Source organism: Acanthaster planci, linkage group LG08 (assembly GCF_054643075.1).
Source record: "Acanthaster planci isolate LZ-2023a linkage group LG08, COTS_SCS, whole genome shotgun sequence".
NCBI lineage: Eukaryota > Metazoa > Echinodermata > Asteroidea > Valvatida > Acanthasteridae > Acanthaster > Acanthaster planci.
Genome location: NC_141784.1, coordinates 16528386 through 16552413, shown reverse-complemented (window position 1 = coordinate 16552413; position 24028 = coordinate 16528386). Strand labels below are relative to the sequence as shown.

General features: G+C 38.0%; 1 protein-coding gene across 2 annotated transcripts in view; it reads left to right on the top strand.

The window, feature by feature from the left end:
• The window catches only part of LOC110986591 (extended synaptotagmin-2-like), a 36698-nt gene that overhangs the window by 2431 nt on the left and 10239 nt on the right, over positions 1 to 24028 (top strand). The window contains exons 3-19 of one of the 2 annotated variants that reach the window (XM_087140438.1): positions 7009 to 7050; positions 7502 to 7639; positions 9084 to 9160; positions 11022 to 11097; positions 11827 to 11916; positions 12631 to 12686; positions 15234 to 15354; positions 16222 to 16321; positions 16592 to 16662; positions 17292 to 17380; positions 17840 to 17888; positions 18295 to 18384; positions 19844 to 19888; positions 21653 to 21766; positions 21877 to 21951; positions 22277 to 22363; positions 22839 to 22988. In XM_087140438.1, coding sequence (XP_086996564.1) covers positions 7009 to 7050; positions 7502 to 7639; positions 9084 to 9160; positions 11022 to 11097; positions 11827 to 11916; positions 12631 to 12686; positions 15234 to 15354; positions 16222 to 16321; positions 16592 to 16662; positions 17292 to 17380; positions 17840 to 17888; positions 18295 to 18384; positions 19844 to 19888; positions 21653 to 21766; positions 21877 to 21951; positions 22277 to 22363; positions 22839 to 22988 — 1470 coding nt within the window. The remainder of the gene's footprint in view (positions 1 to 7008; positions 7051 to 7501; positions 7640 to 9083; positions 9161 to 11021; positions 11098 to 11826; positions 11917 to 12630; positions 12687 to 15233; positions 15355 to 16221; positions 16322 to 16591; positions 16663 to 17291; positions 17381 to 17839; positions 17889 to 18294; positions 18385 to 19843; positions 19889 to 21652; positions 21767 to 21876; positions 21952 to 22276; positions 22364 to 22838; positions 22989 to 24028) is intronic. The other variant, XM_022248568.2, reaches the window with a different exon arrangement.

Sequence of the window (24028 nt, the reverse complement as noted above, 5' to 3'; positions counted from 1 at the left end):
TGCAGAAAACTTCACGTTTTTGAGGAACTTTCAATGAGGAGTTCAGGCTACTCAAACCCTATCCATTCTTGCAAAAATCAATGAAAATGGTTTGGTCCCCGTGGGCTAGGAATCAATTTTACTGCATCGTGTCTGTGGGGAGTCTGGTGACCAGGTGTTCGTACACAAAAACGATCCATGCGCACAATGCGTGTGCAGTAGCCCATTTCAGTCTACAACACCTTCCACTTCGGGTCTTTCCCGTCAATTCAGGATTTTCTGAAAAAGTTATCTTGGTTATGCATGGAGCGGCTGGAAAAGCTGTATACAGATGAACATGAACAGATCGGTTTCAGTACCATCCACTACAAATGTTACTCTGTGGTGCATGGCATAATTGACGAAACATGAAAAATACGGAAACTTGTGGTACTCTTTCTATAGTGGAACTCACTGCATATTTTACGTTCTGCATGAGGTTTTATGCTGCTTATTTTGACTAGATTTCCAAGTCTGGAAGTGTACATATATACGCCAATACACGTTATCTAAACCCCTGGTATTCCTGTCGATACACTCGAGTCTCTCACTGATCTATTTTTCAAAATTCAGTACATGTCTATCCGAGCATAAAGCATGCTTTAGTCTCATTTGACCCAACACCCTCTTCACTCTTGCAAGGAACTGTTACGTCTTTTTCCTAAGCAAGTTTCATATTCTGTGTGCTTACTGTCAACAGGACGGAACATTAAATGTCATGCTTTTAACTGTGCACTGTGCACGGTTTAGTAGTACCATAGTCTACTCTCCTCAGGTCTCCCAAGTACTCTAATAGAGAGAAGATGTTGTAGTACCTGGGAGAGTTGGAGTTGGAAATTGCCAACTTGAATAGGCTAGGAAATACTACAGAGTTAAACTGTTTTATTGTTAAATTGAAGTTTAGGATTGATGAACAAACTGTTTAGTGAAGTAACTGGGTGTGTTGTCTTGATGGTATACTTGCATGAAGTATGTTATCAGATGTCTCAAATTAAGTATTAAGATCCTACATCTCTAAATGGCGTCTAAATGTATGCAAATGCATGTCACCTACATGTACATGTACATGGATGCACAGTCAAATCAGCCACTTAACAGTCAGTCAGCAGGCCAAACAAAAATGGTTGTTTCCTTTCATATGGAAAACAAAATAAAAATAAGTTGATGGAGAGATGGGATGACATTTAACAAATGACTCTCAGAATGAAAATTGTACAGGTTCATGTCACATACTAGCACACTACATTGGTGAAGAATGTTCAAGTCGAACATGGATTGTTGTGTATGTATACATGTACATGTAGTTCATGTAGCATACATGTACATGTAGTTCATGTAGCATACATGTACATGTATGCCCTACAAGAGAGACAGGTTTTTTTAAAGCTGATCAGCTATACACATCAACCAGACTAATGGCAACATGCATTTTGTTGTTTGGCCATTTTAATGTGACGACCAGTATGTTATTGCTGGTTTCGTAACAGGTGATCACACAGTCAATTTGTGCATTGATTAAAGCAGGTTTTGGCAATATCTGTTGATTTGCAACAATTCTAGTCCCTGATTGTTTTGTTGGTTTGACTTGAAATGGAGACAGGTACATGTAGGTCCTCTGTTGCATTAAAGGGTCCATGCATGGCATGTAAAGAAGTTTTTTTCAATACAATTCTAAAAACTACAACCTTGTTCCTCATTTAACTTTATTTCCAGTTTATGCTTTGCTGTTTGAAAGGGTTATTCAGGGCTATTTTTTTGGGGGGGGAGGTGGAAAATTCCCTTCCCCGTTCAAGTTCGACATTTTGTCCTCAGTGCTGTGCATTTTTGTCAGCAGCTGAGCCTTCGCTAGTTTTAGAGTAACTTTTTGTGGTCGTTTTGATACCTATTTGTGAAAATCAAGCACACCATTCTTGCACAGCTCCTATTTTTCTGAGACGGGTCAGCCAAGTACTTTTCTCACTGCCGTGCTCAGTGCACATGTATGGGCTTGAACACCTTCAACTTAAGTGACCATAATAAGAAAACAGTATGTCTGATTGAGTTCAAACTTTACATGTATCCTATTAAAGAGTACCTTTACATGCATGCAAAGTTTCAGAACAGTTGAGCTTGGTTCATTTGTTCATTGGTCCCATCCTCCGCTGTGAGATGGTTCAAAATAACCAGGCTCTTCAAATGAGGATTAAGCCTCAAATTCATTGCAATACTCTGTACTATCTCAGGTCTTCTAAAATCATTTATTTTGTTCAGAAATGTGAAGAAAGAGGGAAAAATTCCCATATACATGTACAGTAGGTTTAATTAAATGGGCTTCTAGATGTACATGTAATTCAGAACAATAATTTACCGGGTGGAATGAGGAGGACTAATGTTCTTTTATGGTAAAGTATTGAAGGACATAGACACACATGTACACAGTGCAGTGAGCATGGCTTTATAGAGGTTGTGCATTAACGTGTCCTCAGAGGGTAAAAGCCTTGTACCAGTACACATGCATTACTGGGATAGGCTCAAGTGAACCTTTTGTGCATTCCTTGTATTAACTAAATTAAAATAACAAAAACCGGCTCTGAGATGCAGTATACCACAGAGATGTCAGCAACACATCACCTCTATTAAATCACAGTAGGATTGAAAAGTAACAAATAAAGGAAGGTTGAATTTCTTCCCAGCCATGCCAGCCAGCATGTACATGTACACAAAAAAGGCTCAGGCATACATTTATCAGTACATGTATGTGATTGTTAGACGATACACCTGTTAATGTACATGTACATGTATGTATGCTACATGCACATTTCTACATGTACATGTACATGTACAATGTACACTACACACATGTATTCTGAACTCAGGTGCCCTCTTGCATTAATACCATACATGTGAAGGAATGAGAATTGCTAAGTTGTTGCTGCAAATGGAAGACCACAGTACTCTTATCCATTATACACATGCAGCTTGGACAATGGATATTGCTCTTCTAATCCCATAATGACATTGGGGGAGGGGGCACACCTACATCTAAGTCTCCCAATACAGCAGTACTTGCTCTGTAGTTGTGGGGACAAACACAATATTTCACCTATATTGTGAGGACCAAACTCATTATGGGAACAAAGAAATGTCCCAATCAATTCAGTAGGGTAGGGTAGGATTACACCGACATGTAAGTGTGAGAGTCTTTGAAACTGTTTGATACAGAGTTCTGGATATGGATGTTCTCCAGCCTTAATGGAGGTAAGAGGAACTAGCAGATTGGATTGTGAGCGAAGACCAGAGATTTGAAGCGTTTCATGGTTGAGGAAGCAAATAAACAGATTTGCGGTAGCACAACGGAGTGAAGACTTTTACAGTTCCATTTACTGAAATCAGTTACATGTATGTTTAAAATGTAGGATGGGACACTGTCGGGCATAGTTTTATCCATGTACATGTCCAGTGCATTCTAAAAACCTGCTTTGCAGTTCCATGAGTAGATCAAGGTATCGTTGGGAATACTTTGGCTTGAGATGGATCAGTCAAGCACACTTGCCACGGAAGTGGTGGGGCCAGGGTTGCCACGGAAGTGGTGGGGCCAGGGTTGCCACGGAAGTGGTGGGGCCAGGGTTGCCACGGAAGTGGTGGGGCCAGGGAGCCACTCCCCCTCCCTCCTCACTTGTTGGACTTGGGGGTAATGATCCCCCCACCTTTGGTAGGTCCTTAAATGTCTGATGTTAACTTCTAACAAATGGCCCCTCCCCACTTTGAAAATTGTTTCGCTGCCATTGGTCAAGCAGCCTTGTGTTGAAGCCAGTAAAGATCATGTTCTTAATCATAGAAGCTGTATCCCTGCTCTCTGTCTTATCATAGACAGTATGTTAACCATAAAATTTAACAGGACTCTTGTCAGTTAAATTTGCCAGAGTGTATGTACTGTGAGGAAGGTCAGTGAGCATGTTTGCACATGTATCCATGTACATGTATTGGCAGGAGAATTGTACATGTATTTGTCAATGTAGTACATTCTGGTATACTTACATGTACATGTATGTACTGCGTGCAGGGGTACCTGTGTTTTCTACAGCCAGCTACCTTTTAATGCACAATTACATATGCCATGGTAATGTTTAGATTTGCAGCTGACTGTGAGAAGTTTGTTTTAGCAAACAAATACAGAAATCACGATCTGCCTTCACTATATATATTGTATCTAGAAATATCCACCAACACGCTTCCAATAAGCCATTTTGTGAGTTAAATTTGAATAAAATCTGGTGCACTGAGTTATCTGACTGCACATACATGTAAACATAACAATTTGAATTCCGCAGACTAAAGACATTGTTGCTATACCTCGTGATTCTGGGCAAGCTTTCGCATAGCGACCACCATCTCTGGAATGGACTGGTTCCTTTGTGCCCTCCTTATCCAATGAGAATCATGTATTATTGCAAGGCGTCTCTCATGTAACTAAGCAAAAGCTTGCCCTAAATCAAGAGGTAGATAGCAACAGTGGTTTTAGTGAGGGAGTTCAAGTTTTTACATGTATGTTCAAGGGAATTTAAAGAACTTTGTGTACCAGATTTGGGTCAAAGTTAACTCGCAAAAGGCTTATTTGTTTGAGTCTCATCTTGAAGTCTCCCCAGCCCAAAGGGAATTACAGGTCATCATCTGGTATGTTGGAGGTTGATTCCAATGAGTAAAATTTTGCCACTGACATCAGAGGCTCAAGATCCATGTATGATATTGCACTGAGATGTGTCTAAAAGATCTGGAAACATTTGGGCTGTTGCCATGTTTACATTTACAACAGGAATAGAAATCTGCATTAAAATGGGATGCATACTTGAATATTTGTTATAATTTAAAAACAAAATATTGTTATGATTTCCTAATCATCGCAAGAAGGTTTCATACTTAAGGCCCCCCCCCCCAAAATACTTGGTCTCTGGTCAGACCAAAGTTCCAGAATTGATACGCCGATGTTTTGAAAATTTTGAGTAGAATATGGGGGAAAAAAATTAACACACACATTAAAAATCGACGCGCGCTGAACATAGACCGACTATTGGGGGGTGGCCTGACACAGATGCCAGTTAAACAAAGTGAATTTGATGTCTGTAAGCTGCACAGAAAAATTTGCTAAAATTAAAGATGTGCTTTGCATTTTGTGCATAAACTATTTGATGTTCAACCAGAAATTCTTATTCAAGTTCACTTTGCATTGAGCATGAAATAAATACTAATGGAGAGTCAGGGAATTGCAGTGTGCAAAGTGGGAAAAATGCAATGTTAGAAAGAAAAAAATAGTTTAGATGAAACCTATGGTTTCATGTAAGGATGACAGGAGGTGCTTAATGTGATTTTGGTGGGGTATGAACCTAGGTCACCAGCATTCCAAGACGAGAACTTAAGATTTTCTGTTTTGATTTGGCACTGTTTATCTGGCAAACACATATCAAAAATGAATGAATGTTACATTGCTCAGACCCTATGTGGGATTTTACCAAGGCAATCAAGGACACTCTTTGTTACAACCTCTGAAAAAAATGGTAGCAGGGTCACAGAAGCAGAGTAAAAGGAAAGAAATTATGGTTCATTTGAGGGAGACAAGCAACATGCATACATGTACATGCACATTGGGATATTAACCAGAGATTGCTTGATGTGCATTAAGTTTTGAATTTTTGCTCTGGGAAAGGAAATGGTCGTGGGAGTAGTACTGTTGCCACAGTTTTTGTGATGACTTGAAGGGACATGTGCATGTGTAGACATTAAGAGCATGTTTGTCTCTCGTGGATCTGGTCGCGATCAGTGATCTGTCGTTGGTTCCAGAACTCACGATAAGGATAACGTGAACCAGCCCTAGGCTCACTGATTGTGACACAGATCCATGTGAAACAAAAGAGTCCCTAAGGCTCTGCTTGTATACTTTTGTTGCAGACCTATTACTTATTACTTACTCGTTACTTATAAAAATTACTAATGCTGCTTTTCTGGGGATAGGGGAAGACAAGGGGGTGCTGGGAATGAAAAGAGAAGGTACTGGTACATATTGGTATTGCTCTCCTTATATTGGCTCCACTATCACATAATGCAGGGAATTTACTGATCCCTCTGGTGTTCTGTATGCATGCGTATCTTTATTAAACTGTTTAGGCACTATTTTTGGTTAGCTTCATAATCTTCAGTGTGTAAAAACTATAATGGCATTCCTCAGGGGTTGGTTTGATTGAAAAGTGCACTTTTTAAACATTTCAAATCGTCTGCTTTTCTGGGCAACTGAGGGTCTGTTACTGTGATGTCATAAATAGGAAAGACTCTGCTTGATGTGTTGGTTTTTCTGCTCAAATTATAAACCCAAAATATGCTAATTGAAGACGTTTTTTGAGAAAAGGCTTCTTCCATCACAGAAAGGAAATTAGGGAAAGCAGAATATAAAGAAGTTCAGCACTTTTTTTGACAAATCAGTGCAACATTTAGGTGTAGGTTTTCTCCCTAGAATAACATCACAGATTTGCTCATGAATATGTAACTTTACAAATCACAAAGGTGCATTTTCAAGGGTTGTAGTAAAAATTTGCATTTCATCAAAATTTGCATGGCTTATCTTGGTTGACTCTTGAAAGTGTGGACAGGGTTATGTAGTTTGTGCATGTATCATCAAGAGTTCACTCTGCAATTTTTTTTTGTAATGAAAATCAATTAAGAATACTGTAAATGAACCGCAGCCTGTATTTCAACAAAAGTGAACATATACATGCATCATTTATTCCAGTTATCCACATTCATTCATTCATTCTAGTGACAAACATGTACAGCGTATATGTAACATTAAAGGTACATACATCTTCATTCAGTTAAAAAGATGGAAGCTGAGTAAACACACAGATTGGAAGGAAAGGACTCGTATGTAAGAACTACAGCAAAAACAGGATGTTTCAGTTTTCTTGGTGTCAGTTTTTATGGTTCAAAGATTGAAACAAAATCTCCTCTCTTCTCTGAAAACAGGTGTACTTCCCCGATACTGAGCGAGCAGAGTGGCTTAACAAGGTTTGTACATGTATATGTTGTGTCAGTTTTCATTTGTATCTTTAATCCGTTGTACCCCCATGATAAATATGTTAGTTTTTTTGTACTTGAAAATTAACATCTCTGTGTATAGTTCATCCTGTCAAACCCTCCAAATTAGGGATGAATGCTGATTATTGTACCCTTCCTCTGCCACCCCAGCCATAATCATCTGTCTCCGTCTTTCATTTGAGAATGAATAGCTCAAGCCAAAAGAACCAAATGTTTGGAGTTCTGTAAAATCACAGAGGGTGAAGGAAAAGTACTGAAATTGTATACACTCTGGAACCTGACATTTTGATGTTACATAGCCCTAACAGTCTCAAATCCTCTGATTTCAATGTGATTTTACATACACCCTAGGGGGTTAGGGCTTGTCATGTGGTATTTAATTATACTGTGTAAACTCTTTCAGTGAATATGAATTTTGCAGATGGTCAAACAGATGTGGCCCTATATTGAGGGGTATGTAGAGACTATGCTGCGAGACACAGTAGAGCCAGCGGTACTGAAAGCATTGCCCTCGTACCTGAAGTCTTTCAAGTTTGAAACCATCAAACTTGGCACATACGTAAGTTGGCATGTACAGTACATTGTAAGTGTAAAATTTCAAACCCTACTGGAAGGAACTCAAAGCAAGGACATGCTACTGTGTTGTGAGGACATCCTTCAGTAACTGAATACACATGCAGGAATTACAAGTCTGGAAGGCTCCAACAAACAGCCTTCTAAGTTGGAGGCTACATACATGTACCGGTAGAACATGGGTAACTGTGTAGTCACCAGGTCCCTAATTTTGTCAACTATTGTCATGTCTGATTGGTTTCCACAGTAAGGGGCACAGTAAGAGCCCTGACGACTATCAGTCGGGTCACCTACGTTATACAATTCAGGCTTATTAGACCGCACAGAGCTGAGTTGTAGTCTTTGGAGTACATGTACCAGTATATAGTGTAAGGTCGACTGTGTATGTGGCATGTATTCTAGCACTTATAATAACAAATAGTTTGGAAGGTCAGCTGACCTGCATACATGTAAACTGTATTGCATTGTTTCTGTTGTGTATAACAGTCACTTAAATTTGATAGTGGAAAATCTGCAAGGTTTTGAATTGATGGGAATGAGGGTGGTGAAATCACAGAAATCACAGACTTTGTATTGTGTTATGATTGTATTGTTAGGATTGCTTGCTGGATACACAGTAGACATGGTAGAGTAGTCTAGCTGTGATGTGTAATCCCTCACATTGTGGGTTTGAGTCTAGCCTGTGGAGTTGTGAAACCTGTGGTAATTGTGTCTATGGGCAAGACATTTTGGAAGTATTGGCTTTTATCCAAGAATGAAATTGTGTTAAAATAACCAGACAGGCACATGTATGTTACATGTGCGTCGAAGTGGCAGCACTGAATTTCTAAGGGGAAAATGGAAGTTTTTAAAACACACCAACGAAGGGTAATAATCATGTACGAAATTATGATATTTGTTTAAAATAAACATTGTTATTACAGGAAAGTGAAAAATAGCAACATTGGTCATAGCAAAATATCCATGTGAAAAATGATCCTTTTCGTTTCTCTGCATATCTCAGAGAGAGTTTAGATTCTGTGTGTACGCATCTCTCAAACAGAACTCTATTGTAAGGACTTTTGAATGATCAGTTATTTGATGACCTGTTTGAATATCAGGGTACATGTAAATAGGTGCAATTAAAATTGATGGACCCCCGTTTTGAATGGCTGTTTTCATTAGGGTAGTTTCATTCTTTTGAATGATATTAATGTGTTATTTATGCAGGTAGCTGCTGATTTAGGTGGAAGTGAAGTGCAAATAGTGTGTCCATCAATTTTGAAGACAAATGATGACATTCAAGTGAAAAAAAAATGAAAGCAATAAAGAATTTTCTCTTTGAAGGGAACAGCTGAGGTTAGGAGTTAAGTCATGTACAATTAAAAGCATGAATGTTTGTTTTCAGAGGATGTTTAGTCCAAAGTTTTTTTCTCGGTTTGCAATTTTAGCCACCTCGTATTGGAGGAGTCAAGGTGTACACTGATCAAGTCGGCCGAGATGAAATCATCCTGGATTTGGAGCTCTTGTAAGTTAAACAGGAAGATACTCTTCAGGGTATCCGTTAACCACTTCCCCCACCAAAAAAAGGAGTGAAAGAGTCAATGTGAATATATGTATTATTGATTGTTGGGAAGGTAAAACCTTTACGTTCATACATTGTACTGATATGTACACATGTACATGTACATATAACATTTTCCATGGGTTGTTTATATCAGTCGGTGAGATTGGGAAAACTGCAAGTATGGAATACAGCACTGTAATTTGCATTGTTTAGACTTTGATTTCTAAAAACTAAAAGTTGGCCATATACTTTTGGTGTGTCCTATTGGTCTCATATGTGCATGTAGTAGGCTGCAATTTTTGAATACAGTTTGTGCTAGAGATGTCACGGATACTAAGTTTTTCAGAACCAGCAAACCAGAGTGAGTGGATGTTCCATAGGAGTAAGTGTTAGTTTTTGTTGAAAGTGGCAGGTTGAGTCAGACATTTGTTTTTGTTCTCTGCAGAGGAGCAAGCCCTGGATAAAAGGTCTAGATACCCTGTCATAATTTTTTTTTGTTACTGTATTTTTGGCATATCTGCTGGGCAAAGGAATGGACCCGTTTTTTGCTCCATGCCTTAAAACCATGGGAAATTGGATCAATTTTGCTGGTAGTGCTGATATGGGAACAGCTATTGATAAAATAGTTTTACCTGGGAATATTCAAATTTGTGAACAGACAGTACAGGGTCAGTAACTTACACTAAAGGGATTTTTTTAAGAAATTGAGCTGTTAAAGAAAGTCTGTGCTGTTGTGCAGTAATCAAAAAGTGAGAGAGTTAGCTTTGTTGCCTAGCAACAATGTCTTGTTGGACTGACCCACTTGTGCCTGGCACAGTGTATATTGCAGTTTTCTATAATGCATAAATCTATGGAGTCTGTGTGGGTGCTGCATGCATCCTGGTGAGCATCTGCAGGGAGTATTGGAACTGGTTACCATATTCACATAAACATGGCTACCTTGGTACATTGTACCTTTAACTCATATGTGTGAATAAAGCGGGAAAAAGCTAACACAAAAATGCAGTCTAGTTGCCTGTTAGCCAAAGTGCTCATAAGTTACTTACTGGTACCTTTGGACATGAAAGTGAACTCTGTTCTTGCTTTCCACATGTCTGTTTTTGATTTGGAGAGTTCCCACCAATCCTTTCAAAACCTTTAGTTTTCTTTGTCTTAAAGAGTACCATATACATCCGGTAAGTGATTTGTATCGTTTATTATTAGTGCCTGGCTCCATAAAGAAGAATGACTTCCTGAGCTCATTGGTTGGGTACATCTGTGGTCTGTCTTTCAATTTCGATGCATACATGTAGCCTTACATGTATAGTGTGTGCATGTGTCACTTGGCAGCAAGTGTTCAATTGTCAGTCAAGGTTCTCTCTGTTCCATCAAATGAGGGCTCACTTCTTATGCGAGAAATCCACAAATGTACACATCAGCAATCTGATTTTGACATTTTTCATATGAAGAAAAGATTCCAAACAATCGTCTACAAATAGTATTTGGATAATTGCCAGAGGGTGATACACTCTGTGTGTAATTTTTATGACAGATTTTTATTGTCCACACAACATAATTCAGTTGAATAGAATCACAGGGAGTTTTACGGATTGTTTATTGAACAATCCGTAATTGAAAACTAGTGTACATGTATGTACATGTTTAAAGACTGAGTGATGTTTTTGTTCTTTTAGGGCATGGTAGAAGCTACATGTACGGTACACAGATTTTCCAGACAACATGCAATATTCTCATTGATCTGCTTGGTTGATTTATTGCAGCAATAACATTTAACTGTATGTGCCTGTTTCTGAAGTGTGTACGTTTGGCTTGTGTTTTGCAGTTATGCGGGCAACTGTGATATTGAGATTAGTGTCAAAGCTCTGAAACGAATCAAGGCAGGCATTGAGAGCCTACAGGTAAGCTTATGGATATTCGTATCAAGGATGAAAAAGTAGCTGGCAGTGATTGTATTCAATTATAGTTCATGGATATTTGTCTACAGTGTCAAGCGTATTGTATTCATATGCGTGATAAGTTACTGGTAGCTCATGAATAATTGTGTTAAAATGGATCAAACAGCAGATGCTGATTACCTACATATATTTATGATGTGTTTGTTCATGAATGTGTATAAAAGTTGAGGAAATACATACATGTACATTACTGCAAATGTAGTGCCTATACATGTACATATATGGAGTTTATAAGTATTCATGATAAGGTTTTTCCATATATATGTGATATATATTCATAATAAAGTTTGGTTTCAGCAGAAGTGAAAATGGGTTTTGTGCATGTCAAGTGAAAAGTTTGCAGAATTTTGCAATGCATTTTTAAATTACACCTGTCAAATTTAGACATCAATTTTTTACTTGCTGGGGGTGTAAACAAATGCATCATGCTTAATAATGGGTTTGAAACCTCATATTTGAAATCTACCTGCTTTGAGTCAGGTAACACCACCTTTATGGTCAGAGAAGTACTTTCTGACTTCATTCTAACAGTCAGACAAGCAGACAGACATACATGTACATGCACAGACAAGTATACATGAAAATGTGATGGTAATCCATGGGATGAAATTTAGAGAAAGATTTTATCTGTTTACAAGTTGGCCATAAACTTTGCAATGGTGTGTTTTGCAGCTCCACGGCACCCTGCGAGTTGAAATGAAACCCTTGGTGGACAAGGTACCTCTGGTGGGCGGAATGTCGATTTACTTCCTCAACAAACCGGTAAGGACTCCCCCCCCGACTTCTTTCCTTTATAAAGGGACCCGTTTTCTTTGAAAGAAAAGCACAACCAATAAAACAAATGTTGCAAACAAATGCTGATGCCCACTGTATGGAGGTTTTTCACATGATGTCACTTGACGGGCAACGGCAGTTCAAGCAACGTTCAAAGTCCACGGTGGCGCATGTTTTTTTTCAAATATGCATCTTTCTATTGGCAATTTTGTGTACGCTTGAATGCTGAGAGACTTCCAAGTCCCATAAACATCTGTGTAAATTGAACGCTGATCGTCAAAAATCATGAAACTGAAAAACCCCTCAATCGAAAATAGCAAAGCAAATATCTAGTATTTGCTTTGCTTCATTTTCTCAGTTTTCTTGCTTGTCTTGTTCAAAGCAGACCCATTGTAATGCAATACTACAAAGGAGCATGAAAGCCTGAACAATTTCGTTTCAAGATCAGTCCTTTGAATGTTTTTATTGTTTGGAGGAAAATTGTCTATTTGCTCTTGGTAACAGCTGCAGTTACATAATTGAACAAGGGCGTGGGTCACTGAACTCATCCTCTCTTGACAAAGAACCATTACAAAGATTCTGATATATTACGTAGTCTTTCAAACATTTTCAGGTTTCCTGTTGGCTTTTGGGATTTGAGTGGGTCATTTCCCTTTCTTACGCTTCATTCAGAATTAACTTCATTTTTTGCTATTTCTCTAGGCTATTGACTTCAATCTAACCAATGTGGCAGATGTGCTTGACATCCCAGGATTGAGGTAACATTAAGATATCATTCTTTCAAAGATAATATTAGATATAAAATTTTGCATACATTTGTGCATGTACATCTCTAAGGTTCATTGTAAAATTACATGGTAAACCAAATGCTGTATTTCCCCTTCTATTCTGTTGTAGGCCACGAGATTCGTCAAAAATAAATTTCCTCTTAACTGTAATTTCATCTTAGCTACAGTGTATGTAGTCTCTGACACATGTGGGTGTGCGTAACCATTCACAAGTGAAATCTCCCTGTGGCGTCTATTAAAAATATGTCAAAATACCATTTGACCAAACTGTTTCTCTGAGATCAGCTACTAATGTGGTAGGCCAGCATTTGATTAGCAATGGTACGTTTGGAGACTAGGGGCTAGTTTCATGTAAAATAATCCCAAATTCTTCATCAAGTGGCATAATGACATGTATAGTTGTTGTTGTGCCAGTTCAGTGCTCGATGCTTGCACTGCACTTTTTACATTTGAAGGCATACCTACTATCTAGATACATGTATTGTGCGTAGTGCTGAAGTCTTGATGTATATCAGATCATGTTGGTCAGAGATAGCAGGATATTAACCGAGGCCACACAGTCCATCTTGCTGCGTAGTAGTCGTTCATAAGTCAGATCGCAATTCTGGTCAAGAGTATCGAAATAATCTGTGTTGAAATAGTTCATTTGATGAGAATGAATGATTTGTGATACACTTGTGATATGCTTGTGATATGCTTGTGATTGGCTGGTGATGAGTACGGGATATATGTATGTAATCCTAATTTGTGGATTCAACTGTGGCAACCAAACCTTGAAGTTAAGGATTTTTTCTGTATGTCATTGTACATTTAACAATTGCTGCTTCACCTTGAGTGCCATTTGCCCCCTTGGGTGTAAAAAACCCATGGACTCTGTCATAGCTTGTTTTGTTATACCATGGTCATAGATTATACTGGAACCGTCTTGTGTAATATATGCTTATTTTATTGCAATATAAATTAAAACACTTTGATAAACTGAAACATGTGAACAGCAAAGTAAATATTAAATTACAAGGAAAATTATTGATTGTGATGTCCTTTATTTACATATTTTTTTGGGGGGGGGCAAGAGGAGGGAGAAGTCTAGGATTTACATGTATAACAAACTAGTTTGAGGATTTACATGTATAACAAACTAGTTTGAGGATTTACATGTATAACAAACTAGTTTGAGGATTTACATGTATAACAAACTAGTTTGAGGATTTACATGTATAACAAACTAGTTTGAGGATTTACATGTATAACAAACTAGTTTGAGGATTTACATGTATAACAAACTAGTTTGAGGATTTACATGTGTAACAAACTAGTTTGAGGATTTACATGTGTAACAAACTAGTTTGAGGATTTACATGTATAACAAACTAGTTTGAGGATTTACATGTATAACAAACTAGTTTGAGGATTTACATGTATAACAAACTAGTTTGAGGATTTACATGTATAACAAACTAGTTTGAGGATTTACATGTATAACAAACTAGTTTGAGGATTTACATGTATAACAAACTAGTTTGAGGATTTACATGTATAACAAACTAGTTTGAGGATTTACATGTATAACAAACTAGTTTGAGGATTTACATGTATAACAAACTAGTTTGAGGATTTACATGTATAACAAACTAAGTTTGAGGATTTACATGTATAACAAACTAGTTTGAGGATTTACATGTATAACAAACTAGTTTGAGGATTTACATGTATAACAAACTAGTTTGAGGATTTACATGTGTAACAAACTAGTTTGAGGATTTACATGTGTAACAAACTAGTTTGAGGATTTACATGTATAACAAACTAGTTTGAGGATTTACATGTATAACAAACTAGTTTGAGGATTTACATGTATAACAAACTAGTTTGAGGATTTACATGTATAACAAACTAGTTTGAGGATTTACATGTATAACAAACTAGTTTGAGGATTTACATGTATAACAAACTAGTTTGAGGATTTACATGTATAACAAACTAGTTTGAGGATTTACATGTATAACAAACTAGTTTGAGGATTTACATGTATAACAAACTAGTTTGAGGATTTACATGTATAACAAACTAGTTTGAGGATTTACATGTATAACAAACTAGTTTAGGAAAGAAACCTGGGAATCATAAGGCATAGCTTGACCCACACAGTGCTTCAGTGTCCCCCATACAGAGAACATCTCCTGTAATAATTAATGCGTAGCACCACTAACAGTTATCCATCCTCCTACACAAGATTACACAATTACAACGCAGTGGACAAGATACATCAACTGTGGGAAAGATCACCTTTATCCATTATTTTTTGCAACCTGGCAACATCGCCAGTGCGCTCAATGCGTAAATATCACATGTGCGCTTGTAGCATATCACGTGATCATTTTGCGACCAATTAAAAATTCAGTATCTATGACCACTCTTCCTTTTGGTGACTGGGCATACACAACCCAAAATCTTCTTTCGGCAGTTTAGGATGACATTCTTTGTCTTATCTTCATTTTCCTGCATTCTGTATTGCAGTGGTATTCTACACTCTATTTTAGAAGATCAGCTTGCCAACTTTCTGGTTTTGCCTAACCGACTGCCCATCAAGCTCATCGATGATGTGGACATAAGCAGTCTTAAGTACCCTATGCCACAGGTAATGTCTTTTTGGCCAGCAGATTAAGTAGATCTTTAAGATGGAGATAGATTTCCTCTTTTTATTTTGGTAATAAAATGTTGTAACCAGCAAGACCTAATGGTAGAATATTCTTATCTGCTGCTATTTCTCTACATGTATGTTAGTCTGGTCATTCAAGTCTTGAGTGAGAATGCAATATTTGAGCAAAGAAAATGGGCTGAAGCTGGAATCTTTGACATAAACATGTTGCACTTTACATGGGTACCATGCATGACCAAAAGAGGTTATGTGGTGACCTGGCAATGATCTCCCCATGAGACTGACGCATGTTTGAATGCATATACAGTAGTATGCACAACCAGTTTTCATACATATAAGCTTTACTGGGCACATGTTCGCCTGTACGTATAGCTTTCTGAGAGCTCTCTAACTACCAGCAATTAAACAACCTTAAAAAAGGATTGTTTTCAGGGCAAAACCTGTATTGAAAATGAACATCTCTCTGATGCAAAGTACATATTGAAATGGTTGGTGGTACCCGCTGCTAAATCTGACTCAGACTGGCCAGCCGACCCCGCCAAGCTCGGTGGTTGAGTGGTTAAGATGTCTGCACTAGTAAGCAGGAGGTCGTGGGTTTGAGTCCCACCCAAGTAAGCTTCTTAATTTTTTCATAAGGTCTCAAACAAGCTCTGAGTATACAGTGTTTGTGACTATACCTTAGTGCCAGGGCGAAATGTGTAATTAAACTTAACATCTCTCCAATGCAAAGTGCATCTTAAAAGATTGTTTTAAAGACCTTACAGCCGAACCCCCTAAATGGAGCCATTTGTTTGTTGATGGATGTCACAGTAAGAATGACATTTAACAATTTTATTCTCTTGACAGGGAGTTCTGCGCATTCATGTTATTGAAGCCAAGAATCTTGTTGCCAAAGATTTGGCGCTACTGTCTAAAGGCAAATCAGACCCATACTGCATTGTCAGAGGTAAGTGAGTAATACAGGCAAAATGAGTCATAGCTGCTTTTGTTCCTCGAGGAACTGGCCCCATGCACTGCATTAATTTCAGCCAAAAATCATAACTTTTGAAAAGGACAGCTACAGCGTATGACAGCCACTTTGCCTTACTCAGAAGGAGATCACAAATGTTGACGTCTTAGAGTCATTTGCAGAAGATTCTCATGTCTCACTGTAATGTCATTTAAATCTTCTCCAGAAGACCTGATTTAAATTTGATTCCTTTGTTGCAAATTACAGTTGGCTCCCAAAAGTTCAAGACCAAAGCAATCAGCAAAACACTCACCCCAGTCTGGGACAAATACTTTGAGGTAAGGGGAGCTTCGGAAGAATTGCGCGTAATCTGTGGCACCGTTGTCCCTATCCTCAAAGTTTAGCGTTAAGCACAAAGAATCTTGCTGGAATTGACGTGTTTAGGATTAATAATTAGGTTTGCCTTTTGGTGACAAAACTTTAATTTGTACTGTAGTCTTATAATTAAATGCTGTTTAAGAGCTTGCAAGAATAACTTCAAAAGCTGCCTCTGTTAGAACTTTAACCCACATCCATCTGCTTGTTTTGGAGATATCTTAAACACTCAATCAGTAAGTTGTTAGGATTACTGTGTCAGACTCAGTTCAAATGTAAATCTTTGTTTGTGACTCAACTTAAAGACTGTGTAGACTGTTAAACATTACATTTAGTTTCAATGATTTGTGTGACAGAAACGGAAGAAATTACAACATATTATGAAGCTAAAACCATTATTATTTTTTATGAATAGATTTTGTAGAGTTTTTATTTATGTATTTATTGTACCCTAGATCAAGCATTTCTTCTCTTAATTATTTTAGTCACCAAAGTTTATGTAACCCAAAGATAAGATCTTGTCATGCATGTTAAAAGTTGTACATTATGATTGGCATTTACCTGATTATCAAAGTGAGTACTTACATTTCAGGCCATTGTGTACCAAAGTCATGGCCAGACAATGGATATTGATGTCTGGGACAAAGATGAAGGACCTGGAAAAGATGACTTCTTGGGAACGTAAATAATCTTTTATATTTGGTGATTTGCCCTTTACTGACAACAATGTAGAAACACTATATGTTCATCAGTGTTATCCAAGGGCTAGTGAAAAAAAATTTATACGTGTAAGTTAACTCAGGTGGGACTTGAACCCATCATGACCTTCCTCTTGCTGAAGTAAACATCTTGCTACTTGACCACTAAGCTTGCTAGGGTTGGCTCGCTGGTTTGAGCCAATATGAGTAGTGGGTACCAAACCAAAATTTTTGTAAGACATAATTACTGCTCAGTCAGATGTTAATTCTGGTCAGTAATCTTAATATGATATTAATCTATGCCAGTGCTTTCCTACATTAGACTCGCGTTTGAGTATGCACAGTTGTACCTATGAGGAGGATAGGTATGAGGTGAAAAACAATGGAATTGCCCAAGCATTACAATGAAAAAGAATTTGACTGTAGTCTGTATGTCTTGCAGGTTGAGCTTGAATGTGCAACATGTTGCTGACGCAGGTCACCTGGATGCGGTGAGTGTGTATTTTGCCAAGCAACCTGCTTTTATTTGTTAATAGGACAGGGCACCAGACTGCTTGTGAGCAGTCCACAAAGTGTAAACTATTTACATGTAGGTTCACTTATGCTGTAATCAAAACGTCTTCCATGTTTTACATAGGTCTATACTAACTAGTAATTCCCTTTCTGTTGAAACTGTGTTGCGTTTGTGTCTGTGATTTACCGGGAACCTCTTGTGCTCTTCATTGGGCCAAAGGTAACACGTCATACATTGCAAGCTTTCCCCAATATCATTGTTGAACTCTTCAAATTCTGCTGGGTTTTTTTGTTCAACTTCATTAAAATAGATTTGTTAACTCCTACCATTTGTTAACTCCTACCATCTGTAACTTGGGCTTGTTTTGTATGCTTTGATTGCAGTGGCTTCCCTTGCAAGAAATCAAGCAGGGAGATATTCACTTGGAGCTGTCATGGTTAACCCTCACAGACTCCACCAAGGCAATATATGAGGTAAAAACGACGTAACACAGTGCTGAAGTTTTCTTTGAACCTGCAGCAACTTGCACATGCATCAGCTGCGATTAAGAAAAGAGCTCTTGGTGAAAGAAATATTATTATTGTTAAAGGTGGTGTACACCATTGGTAAAATCCTGAAAATCGGACTACCATATAATCCTGAAATACCTTACTTGAAAGAAAGTCCATGACAGCCTCAATCAGTCTGTCAAATATTTCCACTCAGAATGCAGTAGTTTGCGAGAAAACAAGAATTTTGTTTTCCTTTTTTATGATGGTTGGCCAACCATCGTAACAAGAGTTCATTTCACTTCCCACATCACATCCTTTAGCAGGCGCAAATTTTCTTATGTAGTGTTTGCAGATGTTGTGGGAGTTTCCATTAATGAACGGATAAACCTAGAAGCAGCTAAAATATACCCCAACGTTCTTTCACCAAAAGCACTGTGAACTGAAATATAGAAACCCGTGTGTCAGGCATAAAGTAGAAAATAAATTGGATCAGTGTGAAGTTGAATTTTATTTAAGGAAATTTTTTTAACGGGAAAACTTTGTGAATTCAAAATCACCCCTATATAATAATGGTATGATCCAATATAGCAGCTGTTTCCAAGCGGGATGATTGTCGTCAACAAAAAGTACGATTTCCACACGTTAATCCTCCTGTGTTTTAAGACATAATTCTTTTTCGGCCATATTTAATAATGACTCGACTATGAATGGAGTTTTAGACTTTCATCGACGCGTGTGAACTGACATGAAAGTGCCGTTTTAAGCACAATCGTGCGCACATGCGCATTATCATATAGGCCTATTCGTTTTGATGTCACTGACACATGTCACTGCTGTGTTTCTGGATAAAGTTTTTTCATGAATCCGCAATGCTACATTGTCGAAGAGACGCATTACTCCAAGGTAAATTCACTGATTACTCCTAGCTGTTGAAAACAGCTCCTTTCTTAAGGGAATGAGAACTTATCATGCTTGTTTCCCACCCTGACCCTGTGGACGATGTTCGCTTGCACTACGAATGCCCTACAATCCATAGATTTTACGCAAGATAAACTACATGGCCTTCAATTTAAGAGTTGAAAATGCCGTGCTGTTCTTCTGGATTTTTCACAAAGCAGTTGATTCAAACATGAAACAAGTGAGTGAATATTATACACTGTAATCAGCCAATCTTGTGAAATTAAGACAAAAAACCAATGGTGTACACCACCTTTAACAGAATGATTAAAAAAAACCTGGATCATCCAACAAGATTCATTTTTGAAGGAGCTGTTTGTTTTGTCTAGTGTCAGAGAACTTTACGCAGCCCCCCCAAAAATGAATAGATGCAATCTAAAAAGAGGATTTGATGAGATTTTGCGAATGACAAAATGACCAACTTATCCAAATATGCCAATAATGGACAAATTCCTGTTGGTATGTGCTGCTGCTGAACATTCAGCTTGAGATGGAACTCCAAGAGGAACATGATGAAGCAATGGAGGAGGTAGGGATGCATGTTACCATGGCAATCACCAGATGGCACATTCACCCTCTAACACTTTGATTAATCCTCCATTTACTGTAACGGTCACAGACAGTCCAAAATTCCTTCAACTTCTCCCTCTACAGTACATAGACATATCATATGTCACTTGACTGATTTTGACTAATAGGACAGTTGTGCCAAGAATGCCTCTTTCGCACTGGAGGATTAATTAATGCCTGGGGAAGTCATGACGTAGCACAAATCACAAAGCAATTTTCAAATTTGTATGCGACTGAAGCCATTACCGGGTTTTTCTCCTAAACTGAAACAGTAGTTATTTTTCATTCCCAAACCAGTGAATGGGAAATTACCTGCAGAAACCATTTGGTGAATTGCAGATGTCAATGAATATTCAGACCATTGGATGGTGCACAGTGCCAACAGAACTATGCAGGAGATCATTTTGGTCAAACAAAATTGTATGCTAATGGTATGCACAGTTAGGTGCTGTAATACAGTTGTTTACACAAAATAGGGGATGGCTAATGATAAATATGAAACATCAGTCGTTCTCTTAACTGATGAAGAACTTTCTGAAAAGAAACAATCGTGCAGTGAAAAGAATAGTTTTGTTCAGGGACAGATTTGAATGTTCCATTCAAGTCAACAGAACACCCAATCTCTGTCTTGCAGTCATTCTTTGCATATGTAAATCATGAAACAGAATTATTTGAATTTTTGGTCAAAGAGAAATTATTGAGGTGTGATTCTTGTCTGCTGTTAATAGACAGCTTTGCCAGCACAGCTATGTTGACTTGAATAAACTCGGTGTTTGACTGTCGTAGGAGCATGATTTGGGGTTATTGCATGCCTGGTGGTGATCGGGGGCAATGATAAGATCTTTTGAAGCTAGTGTGTGACTTTACAGTTTTACCCGTTAAACACTTTGAGATGAATAGATTAAATGGAGTTCAGTTTTTCAGAGAAAACCATATGGAGTGTGTGAAGGAGGGGATGTAAAGCATTAGGAATGGACCAAATTATGTGCACACTTTCTAGATTTGCTGTAAAACCTACACATTGTGGTAGTTTGAAGCTTAACTTGAATCTTGAAGCCCATCTTTGTCCACAACATGATGCACTAGTTGAAAAAAGAAGTTGTAATTAAATAGCAGTGCTCAGATTGTCAACATAGAATTCAGGATATTATGAAACACAAAAGTTTTTTTTCTTTAAATGGGAAATCATTTCAGAATCTGCTGGATTGTTGTTGGTGTTCTTAGTCTTGAAACAAGAAGCTGCACTTGTGAAAAAGATAAGCATGACCTTTTTAAGTGATTGTGACAAAGATAAACACTGAACAGGAATATAGATTCTTCTTGATTGGTCCATTTTAGAAACTATTGGCAGTAATCTCCTTGCAATGACACAATGATCATAAATAAACCTGAATCAGTTAGTGCATTTTTTTGGGAGGGGTTGTATTCTGTGTGAGCTTTGTTTTGGATTTTCATCGAAGCATCAATTTTCTTATTAAAATGTACAGTGTGCATTTCTCACACTCACTGTTTGGTGCACTGTTACTCGAACTATAACTCACGGATCTCTGAGTTCTGGTTTGAGTACTGGGTTGTTGGTATTTACACTTTTATAGCTGGAGTTTCAATAATTGTAGACCTTTACCCATTCCAAGAGAATGCACCTCTTTTGAGAGAACCATCATCAAGGCAACACATTCCAGTTACCAAATCAACTCCATCTGTTTTTTTGGTGTGAATGCAGCGCATGAGCATGATTGCAAAGAACAAGGAAGAGGAGGAAGACAGTGATGAAGATGAGTCCTCCATGTCAGCTGCCATTTTGGTTGTCAAGCTGGATTCAGCAAAGAATCTTCCGGTACGAAACCCTATGAATGATTAGAAATATTGTATTATTTTCAGCAATATAATACAGATTTTAGCCTGCTTGCTTTTCAAGTTGTCATACTCTCATACTTGTTTACTCAGGTCTCCAGACGCTCCTCATCACTTCCTCATCCCTATGTCAACATGATTGTTGGACGGGACAGCAAGACTAGTCAGGTTGGTCACCTTGAGTTTGGTAGTGGAGAGGCCTGTGCTCAAAAGTCAATCAAGGATGCTATAATGTGGACACAAAGTTGACCCAATTAGAGCAGCTGTACCTTGAACTGGTTTGTTGTCTAGTCTTTTTTTTTCAAATGACATTGTGTTTTTCAAATACTGAACAGGTTCATTCGCTTTCACATTTTGCATCATTGATGTCTGTGTTTATTTTACATAATGCAGTACATTTGAATGTTATTAAATCATTTAATTTGTCTTTGTAGAAATGACTGCTGTTGAATGTTGTTGCTGATGTGTAGTTTGTATCCTTGAACTCTCCTAGGTTCAAAATGAGACACTAGCTCCTGTCTGGGAGGAGGTCTTCAACTTCCTGATTCAGAGCCCAAGTCTGCAGAACCTGAAACTAGAAGTACTTATTCTGAGTTCAGATGAAAATATATATATCCATAGAATGCTTAAAAAGTACAAGGATCATTACTTTGCATGTTCCAAAGTGTATACGTATTGCCCTTTAACAAATATCCTGTCCTTAGTCATTTAATTTGGCAGTTTAGTACTGGTGGAGAGTCTTTGACTTCATTTCCCTGATCTCTAGAGAACCAGTGTACTTTTTTTTTGAAAGAGTTGCTAAATGTAGTGTACACAAATTATTTGATAGTGGTATTTCTTCATTGGGGAACCTCACATCACATTATTTAAATTGTCATGTCCAAAATAAAGACAGATTTATCAAACCGTCTGCTCCTCTCAAATTTTAATTGAACTAGGACTGTATATATCCGAGTCAGCCTTCAACTCATGTACAGAAAGGTCCCAAATCAAACTTTGACTGATTTATGTTTTTAGTCAAGTTGAGCTTGTAATTGTCTCTATTTTATTTGTAGGTGATGGATAAGAGGAAAGACCGATGCATTGGACTCTTGATGTTGCCCATTAAGAACATACTAATGGCCCCCAACCTAGCCTTGGAGCAGCCGTTTAAGCTGGATGGGTCTGGACCACATAGCATGGTGACCCTCAAGATATGTCTGAGAGTAAGTTGCCACTCCTAAAAGCAAAACAATCAGCAAAGAATTGGAAGTTTTACAGCTCACACAAGCTAACAGCGATTTCTCTCCAAAATTGGCTTCAGGTTTTTTCGTTTCTTCAATGTCAGCATCAAACATTGTGAGCTGATGAGATAAGACTTTGAAATGGCACTTTATTGCAATATTGCTCTCTCAAAATTCAACATCTACAGCATATGTAGGATTGTTCATAGATTAAATTGTGTATGTGGCCTGGACAGACAGAGCTCAGCAAAAAAAACCCTTATAAACACCAATTCACGAACTTGCAAAATATAACAAAAGCCAGTTAAAGTTCAAATAGGTCTTATGAGACCAATGCCCCTTCTCCTGTTTTCATTTTATCCTGATTGCTTTCCTCACGTTTACTGCAGAAATGTTCATTGAAATTGATTACAGCATCTGCATGAAAGTATTGCTTAATACTACTTTTCTGTACAAACTATTGCTCCAAGTTGGCTTGTATTTCCACGTTATTCTATCAGGAACTAAAAGACTTCCATGAGGTTCTGTCTCTTTAACATGTTGACTGCCGTGCATGATTTCAAAGGGATGTTCCCATTTGCCAAGCGTTCTACGCATGCCCGTATATTGAATAGGTTCCTTTCGTTAGTCTGTTTGAACATGAGCAATTTTACAAATGTATGTCCTCCACACTGCCAGTAGCGTATTTGTTGTGTTCTGTGGTGATGCCAGTGTATGCAATTTCCATTACAACAGCCTTTCATTTCCTAGGAGTATACTCGTAGTGCATTTGAAGCAAGATATGGGACAGAGAGAACCCCCCCGTCTTTGTGTTGGTCATTGTTGATCAGAATCTCAGGAATTCTTTACAGACATCTAAGGGGGATGTGTAAGGTAACAATAGTCTAGAGTGTGTATAGGGATTGGACAGGTAAGGGGGGTACCCCTCCGTCCCATATCTTGCCTGGTATATCGTAGTGGCAGAATCCAGTACACCTGTGATAATGAGTACACTCATAGTTGGCAGTCAATGTGTTAATGAA